Source organism: Chenopodium quinoa, unplaced genomic scaffold, assembly GCF_001683475.1.
Source record: "Chenopodium quinoa cultivar QQ74 unplaced genomic scaffold, ASM168347v1, whole genome shotgun sequence".
NCBI lineage: Eukaryota > Viridiplantae > Streptophyta > Magnoliopsida > Caryophyllales > Amaranthaceae > Chenopodium > Chenopodium quinoa.
The window spans coordinates 6,750-15,412 of record NW_018745566.1 but is presented as its reverse complement, the minus strand read 5'-3'; the positions used below and the strand labels follow the sequence as shown (position 1 = coordinate 15,412).

Here is an 8,663-nt window from a genome sequence, read left to right as displayed (position 1 = left end):
AGCTCCCCGAGAATGTGGAGGTTGTCAAACAAAACAACTTTGATTCAACAAAATTGATTGTGTCCCAAGGCATGGACGATTCACGTTGCAAGTTTCTCAAGGCGTAGAGACCTGTAGTTTTTTATTATCAAAAAAGTTTTTCCCAAGGCGTTGAAAATTGTTGATCGTTACACGCTTCTCAAAGCGTAGAAGTCGATGATTGTGTCCCAAAGCGTGGATATTTATTGTTATTCCCTGAGTATGGAATTTCACCTAAGAGCTACTCGAGGCGTAAGAGCTCACGATAGGATTCCCAAGGCGTGGAAACCATCTCATATTAGTCTTCCCAAGGCGTGGAAAATCATCATTCAGTAGGCTGCTCAAGGCGTAGGAGTCTATGACATGTTGCCCGAGGCGCGGAAACTTGTCACCTTTCACTTGAGATTTTCTCGAGGCATAGGAGCTCACGATAGGGTTCCCGAGGCGTGGAATCTACCTCATATCAGAATTACCAAGGCGTGGAAGATCATTATCCAGTAGATCGCTCGAGGCGTAGTGGTTCACGATAGAATTCTCAAGGCGCGGAAAATTATCATCCGGTGGATTTCTCGAGGCGTAGAAAGCTACCAGAAGTGTTTGCCATCGATACACTGGTGTCAGATACGCATTTCTTCTTCCTTAACTCCTTTATTTGTAGAACTAACGCTTTTTTGCAGGTATCGGAGTTAAAAAAAGTGATTTAGAATCGCCGAACATTCTGAATCCTTCTTCGTCCCTATGGATCTACTTTGACTTTTGTTTTCGAAACTTACGGTTCTCCAAACTCAGTCAAAGTCGGGGCTTCTGTAGACACTTGATTGTGTCTCCCCAAAAACCAAACCCAGTGATGAGTACCTTTCACGTCTTTAATTATCGAGTAAGGTGAAGAGTTGAAGAGTCTCGTGAAGTTCCCTTTAGCCTTGACCATTTCTAACCTTTTTTTAGATGTTTTAAGCAAAAATCATTCATTTTGTGTCTTTGTAAATCATTGATAAGTGACTTTTATGTCACTTATAGAGGTGTTTATTGAGTCGTTTTCCGACTTATTTTCCAATAATTTAGTTTGTTTTAACCTTTATTTCACTTATTTTCTTAGTCTCGTCTTTTATCTTTTGATTTGAGTAATTTTGTAGTTTTTAATAGTTTATAGTTTAATTACGTAATTTATTTATGTTTCTTATTTTCTAATGTTTTAAGTCTTGGTTTAATGGTTTTAGTTAATAATAATAGTCTCACTATTCTCTTTCTATTTATTTTCTTTTAATTTCAAGTTTGTTTTCTTAATTTAATTTTATTTCATTTGATTTTATTATTTCTTTTTGTTTTATTTTATTTTCATTTTATTTTATTTTTATTTTGTTCCAATTCCTCGTGTTTTGTTGTTTTTGTAGGAGTGCTCGGGTCAAAGCTCACGTTTCAAATTTGGAGTCAAATCCGAGTTTCGGAGTCAAGTCAAACTCACAAATTCTCCCTCTAAACTCCCCTGCTCCATCACCATCCCCTGCTCCCTCAACTTTCCCCACCTATGCCCACTTATTTCTCAGCCACAACCACCATCAACCCGCAACCACCTCCTCCACACCCAGCATCTCCAACCCGCAACAATTGTAGCAGCAGCCCGCTTCTCTGCCACCATCACCCAGCCACCAATCCGCGCATCACCGCAACACCACCACCAACAACAATGCAACCTGCGCCCCTGCCGCCAAATTCGCACCACCCACCGTTACCAACAGCAGGACCAGCCACCGCACCACCCTTACTAACCCTCAACCTTCACCATCATTCACCGCCCAAACCCGAATCAACAACGACGCAGCCAGCAATTTCCCTACCACAAACCGCCGGCAAAAACCTCTGAAATAGAGCAGCTCGTAAATCACCCCAAATCGATGAACTTTAGAGCAGGTGCTTTTAGTACGACGCGGACGCTCCTGAATCATCCAATTTCTTCAATTTCGGGCAGAAGCAAGGAGCGTCCGCTCCAATGGGTACGACCGGCCGCTCCGTTTTATCGGGTCCAATTGTAAGGGATTAATTGAAATTGGATAGCTGTGACTAACTCACTTAATTCAAGGGTGAGATCGATGATGATGGTGTTAAAATAGGTGATTATGGCTGTTGATGATGAGGATAGGTGGTGAAGAAGAAATCAGAGTAGCCAAGTGAATGAAGAAGAGGGGGGAATTCGTGGGTCTGAGTTTTATTTGGGTGTTGTTAAAGGTCGATCGCAATTTACTAGGTGACGTTTGCATTTTATACTTGAATTTTCTAAATTGTCCTCCGTATATAAATACTCGATAAACTAAGTTATGACACTTACGAGACATTTTCCGTCTTACAAATCACTCTTTCACACTCTCTCCCTCTAAAACCTTCCAAAAAATCTGAAATTTTGAAAAAAAAAAACAAAAATTTTGAAGGCTACTCAAACACAAGCAAATCTAGCAATCAAACGTTGAATCCGACAATGGCAGACCGACGAAGAATTGGGCTGACGTTTGTGGTCGTGGTGGCGGCGTTATGGTGGCGAACCGGTGAGTTTTTTTGTTTTTTTTTTTAAGTTTTTGAATTTTGAAAAAAAAAAAAAAAAAAAAACTGGAAACCGTGACATCCGCCCAGAAATTCCGGAAGTGGAGAAGAACTTCCGGAAAATTTAGGCGAAAGTGGTGGTTTCCGCCTGAAATTTCCGGAAGTTCTCAGCCACTTCCGAAATTTCTGGGCGGAAGTGGTGGTTTCCAGAATTTTTATTTTTTTATTATTTTTTTATTTTTTCCCTCGGTTTCGTTGATTTCTTGCATTATTTTTTTAAAAAAAAAATATTTTAAAAATATTTCTTTCCTTGATTTGTGGCATTAAAATAATTTTTTTCTTGATTTAGTCTTGCAATAATTATTGTTATGTATTTTTTCTTGATTTAGTTTTGCAATAATTATTGTTTTGCAATATTTCTTTCCATGTGTTTTAGTTTTGCAAGTATCCTTGATTTACATTTTAATAAGCTTGTTACTGTTATGTATTGTTATTGTTATGTAATTTTTATTTGGTTTGTATTGGTATTTGTTATGTATTATGGTTGGTGACTTAAATTGTTGTTATTGTTATTGTTACATTTTAATTGTGGCATTGTTTTTGTTGTATTTTATGATTTTTCTTTGTAATTCATGATTTTGCATCTTCATATTTGCAATAATAAGTCTGTTATTGTTATGTATTGTGTTTATTGTTATGTAAAATTTATTTGGTTTGTATTGGTATTTGTTATTGTTGTTATGTATTATGGTTGGTGACTGAAATTGTTGTTATTATTATTGTTATTGTTTTTTTATTGGTTTGTGGTATTGTCGTTGTTGCATTTTAATTTTGGCAATTCTGTGGTTAATTATAGTTTTGATTTGGTCTATTATTGTGTTGAAATTATTTGTAGTGTGTTATTGGTGTGTTGTTATTGTTAGTAGTATATTAGTATTGTAAGAATAATATTATTGTTATTGTTAGTAATGTTGTTATTATTGTTTATTTGATTTGATTTATTATAGTTTTGATTTGATATTTTTGAATTTGAGTTATTATTGAAATATGATTCTGTACTTATTTATTTAATGCAAATTGAGGGTTCTGGTCCTCGTCATGCAAGATCAAGACGTTTGAATGCGTCTGTTAGGAGGGAGTTAGGTGGTGCAGGAACTTCACAGGCACCGTTTCACCATGAGCATCAGTATGAGACTGCTGGTACTTGGTCGGGGGAGCATCAGTCACAGGGGAGCGCCTCCATGTATTCGTCTACTGGAGTGCCTTCATCTGACGATGAGGATGAAGAGCGAGGAAGTCAAGCTGCTGGAGATGCACAGTATGACCCTCAGGAATACCGTACAGTGTATAGGGGTGACCATGGGAGATATGTTAGTAGTAGTGAAACAGCTCAAGCTTCTACCAGCTCGTCAGAGTCATGGGTGGTGCAGGAGCCGATGACAGGTGGGCCTGAGGATGGTACTGTTATTCCTAGTTTTGGGGGTCACGTGGTTGCCTACATATGGGGTGGGCAGGAGCGAAATGTTCTACGGTGTTTGAGCAGGACACAGTTGTGTACTGAATTGGGTAACTGGCGCGCTCGTCTTCCGCAGGAGCACCTAGAACCGATTGATGGCAGTGGTCTATCTCACTTACCCGAGATCATGTTCAGGCGATTTGACTGGCCATTGATTTCTGCTTTTGTTGAGAGATGGCAGCCAGACACGAACACGTTTCACATGCCATTTGGGGAGATCACAATCATGCTGCATGATGTGTATCATATTCTAGGGATTCGTGTTGATGGTTCCATGGTTTCCACTACTCCTAGCACGGACGTTGTACGGGACGCGTGCTCGATTACCTTGGATATGACTGAGGAAGAGCTGAATGAGAAGTGCGGTACTAAAACCGTATGGCAGGGTAGTGGGGTGCTGACTGAGAGGATAATAGAGTCGACCTTGGAGGCGCAGAGGCCCTTCAATTTCCATTACAGGGCGTACCTGTGGTTAGTACTTGGCGGTTGTTTGTTTTTGGACAAGAGTGGAAATCGTACTCATCCATCCTTCCTCAACAAGCTTTTTGTTGAGGATGTTCAGATTAGTGAGTACTCCTGGGGTTCTGCTGTGCTAGCATACATGTACCAGCAGTTGGGTACAGCATCACGAAAAGATGCTGATTCTATCGCCGGCTGTCTTACGCTTCTGCAGGCATGGATCTACGAGTACTTTCCGTGTTTTCGGCCTTAGCAGGGGACCTTGACCAGAGAGCTTACTGTTCCTCGTGCGTTCGCCTGGGATGTCGGATCGGGATGCCCCAACAAGAGCATGGAGCGCCTTCTCGCTTTTCGTGCTAGGTTGGAACATTTGACTGACAATGAAGTTAACTGGCTACCGTACGGATTTGATCCAGCACGACGCGTGCCTGCTACTCTTTTCATTGGCTGCATCCAGTATCGTAGCATCATTGAGCCATATATGCCTGATCGAGTGGTTCGACAACTTGGATACGTCCAGGACATTCCACAAGCCATCATCAGGCCTGAGAAGGCAAAGAGACCGACGAACTTGAAGATGTATCGAGTTGACTTTCCGACAGAGATGACATCTGTGATGTGGACTCGGTTTGTCCCTGGTGTGTCTTTCAGTGTCGTGATAGGTGCCCTCAGCAGACTTGGAGGTGGTGCTCCTACGGTCGGTCCTGGTTACATGCAGTGGCTGTACCGATTTTCTCATCCACGTGTTTCTCCAGTTGCGTCATCACATGAGAGTCGCACACTGCCTGAGAGAACTAACACGGATTACGTAAGTAGTTGTGTTTTTTGGTACTATAATTATGATTAGAAAAACTTGTGATTTATTTAATATGTTGTTTTTTTTAATTGAAGTGGATGGGTCGGTCCATGGAGGTCATCAACAGGACACTGGAGGAGTATCCGAGCCTATCGCGTGATACAAGAGCAATGGCTAAGGCGCTACGAGCTGATTGGAGGGCGATGATGGGGTTGTGAACTTGCTGTTTTTTATTTTTATTTGACTTGTACGCATTTCGTTTATATACTATTTATTCGTCATGTACTTTAAGGATTGAACACTTGTTTTTGTGGTTTTGTTGAAACTTTGTTTAATTAAGTTAAATTCGTTACAAATTACATAACTACAACTGTTTAACATAAATGAAAGTACAAAAATATGTTCATTATCTAATTAAGGCATCCCACATGTTCCTTCTAGCTGCGTAACGCTGATCCCAACCGTCAACACTTGGGTCGTGGTTCTTAGTCCACCAACCTGCAATCGGGGGAAGTGGCGAATCTGGTGCAAGTTCAATACAAATAAAATGTGAGCCCCCAACTGTAGCGATGACAAACTCTCGCTCCGGTGCTGTGACCCCCCTTCTTGCCCGCAACGACAATATCGTGAGGCATGGGTAGTAGCAGGTTGGTGTTTGGCCTACACCCAGAATAATAACCACTGTGTTGAACCAAGTCGCAATAGGAAATAAATCTTGAATTGCAGCCATCCAATGATGGGAATCAACCGCCCCACCGTCCCATCGAATACGCTCCACATTGATCTCAAGTCTTCCAAGCCTATAAATCTTCTCATATAGGGCTCGATAACCGAGGACCTCATTCGCTATTGTTTCTCGAGCATCATACCATCGACCTTGATCACTGAAGAAGAACTCGGCCACACAACGAAACCCACAGTTACCATCGCCAATGACATCCTTCCATCCTGTGATGTAAGGCAACATCGGCCCTGGAAGCGAGTGTCGATAATGGCTTTGGCTAATGTCATTTACATCTCCTGCACAAATGTAGGGTTCAGTTAATTAGTTTAGTAAACGCTGACTTATGTGAAAAACACAACACTTAATCGTACCTATTTGTCGTGCACCACATTCAATGTATTGGCGGTTTACATGTTCAAAATAAGAACGATCACGTCTTGTATCATTGTTTCTTGGTCGACCACGAACGCGGTGGTTTACAACAGGCTCTCTGAGGTCAGAATGATCCGGATGCAGCTCCTCTTCAATGATGCGAGACACATTTCGAAGAACAGCAGGATCACTACCAATTACCTCATCCATGAGAGAACGAAAATGTGCGGCATCCTCGGTTGAGTCATTGCCAGGCACCGTCCCATCATCACCATAACCAATAACCAAGGTCCTCCAGAACGGGTGAATTTGCCTGATGTACAATCCTGTCCCAGCAACTAGCGAATCATGTATCTGGCAAGCACAGGGCAAACCGTGGGTCACACGCATTGCACATCCACATTGTTCGTGCACTTAATAACTCAGCTCCCTCATCCTCCTTGTCTCCTCATCGAGAACCTTCAAACAATGCTGAGACACCTTCCCGTTTATACGTGGCAGTGGCAACACTCGGTACTTTTGACCTATCTTCGACCTAGAAGCCTCCAAACCATTACGAATTGCGATGATCTGATTACCAATGTGGCAATGAACTCGAGCCCATACGGTATCCAAAGAACCTGCACATTACAAAGAAAAACCATTATGATTTGTAACTCAAATACCTACAACAAAGTACATACATGAACTACAATAAGCGAACACCAAACCTGTCGAGGAATCAAACCACATCTTCACGGCCGAATGTTGGCTCTCAACTCTGCAAGTGCTGGTGTTTCCATAATGTAGATTGGTTTGTCCAAAATGTCACAAACTTCGTTTTATGACAAAGCCATGTGTTCTCTACATATTGTATCACTGCTGGATAACTTGCCCACTTATCTTTCATTATATCTACAGCGGCCTCATAATCATCCTCGGTTGCAGCGTCCATGATACGTTTCCATTTTCCGTTTTTGAAAGACGCACCGATCTTCTTGTTTTTTAACATAGCAGTGACCCGAGCCTCCACATCTTTGTTAATGTGCCATCGACAAAGTAAGTGTGAGGTTCTTGGAAACACTTCCCTCAATGCAGCACATAGCTCAAGCTCACAGCCTGTCAAGAAAACCGACGACTCCTTATCATACCCAATCACGTCTCTCAACCTCTGCAAAACCCATCGATAGCTTGCCGTGCTCTCGTTGAGCATGAACACGTAACCGACGAGAAAATTCTGATTTGTCGGTGTCACACTAACTATCTCAAAGAACGGCATCCCGTATCGGTTAGTCTTGTAAGTGGAATCGATACCAATCACATATGGGTACGTCCGTAAGATGTCTACCATGACTGGGTGCGCCATAAAGGCGTGCTGTAAAACGCCTTCATCATCGGACATGACCCATTAAAGATACTGACTCTGTCTCGCCAAATGTAGAAATTGCTGAACAACTCCTCTCCTATCAGACATCTCCGCTCTGAAGTCATTCCGGCAGTTGTAGATGTGCCTGATGTTTGGATGATCATCAGGAAATTGCTCCGCAATAGTCGCCATGATGTTACGCGGTGCAACCTTAGACTTCGTCATGTCACGCACAACCTGATTCGCATTCGGGCTCAACCCACTAATTTTACGATGACCCTCTGGATACGCAATCATTGGATGGTTGTGGGTCCCAGTTGCATCATCTTTCGCCCAGATAACCCAAGTATTGGTGTTGAACTCGTAACATATCTTGATGTAGAAAGGACAACCAATGCCCTTGGTTTTGGTGTCCTTCCGAATTGCGTTCTCAAGATCTCTCGGCTTACTCCTGCGTCCCCGATCACATCTTAAATATCGATATGGTCGACCATCCCTCTGTTTGTTGAAAGACGATTTCACCAAAATAAATCCCAGATTTATTGCAACAGCATCCGCCCATCTAACTGCATCGTCAAACGTTAGAAAAATCGTGTCTGTCACAAAATGTGCACTGTAATTCACAACGTCACCGCCGTCTTCAACCTCCGAATCCTATAAAATCACAACACAAACAAATAAAACACGCAAGGATTAGTATTTTAAATTTAACAATAATAATAATAATAATAATAATAATAATAATAATAATAATAATAATAATAATAATAATAATAATAATAACAATAATAATAGTAATAATAATAATAATAATAATAGTAACAATAATAATAATAATAATAATAATAATAATAACAATAACAATAACAATAATAATACTAATACTAATAATAATAACAAC

At 41.1% G+C, this 8,663-nt stretch overlaps 3 protein-coding genes across 3 annotated transcripts; 1 reads left to right on the top strand and 2 right to left on the bottom strand.

Annotated features, from left to right (window-relative positions):
• The first annotated feature begins 2,678 nt into the window (after positions 1–2,678).
• Positions 2,679–6,262, top strand: LOC110716245 (protein MAIN-LIKE 1-like). Its single transcript, XM_021894857.1, has 2 exons — positions 2,679–5,333; positions 5,417–6,262. Exon 1 carries the CDS (start codon positions 3,621–3,623, stop codon positions 4,776–4,778), a length of 1,158 nt encoding a protein of 385 aa, XP_021750549.1. The 5' UTR covers positions 2,679–3,620; the 3' UTR covers positions 4,779–5,333; positions 5,417–6,262.
• On the bottom strand, positions 5,728–6,807 carry LOC110716210. Its single transcript, XM_021894831.1, has 2 exons — positions 6,417–6,807; positions 5,728–6,341 (listed from the first exon to the last, which is right to left on the bottom strand). Exons 1-2 carry the CDS (start codon positions 6,805–6,807, stop codon positions 5,728–5,730), a joined length of 1,005 nt encoding a protein of 334 aa, XP_021750523.1.
• A 997-nt stretch (positions 6,808–7,804) lies between these two features.
• Positions 7,805–8,416, bottom strand: LOC110716240 (the record flags this gene model as incomplete). Its single annotated transcript, XM_021894853.1, has 1 exon — positions 7,805–8,416. A coding segment is annotated over one exon (612 nt), but the record flags the coding sequence as incomplete, so codon positions are not given.
• Positions 8,417–8,663: the final 247 nt, after the last annotated feature.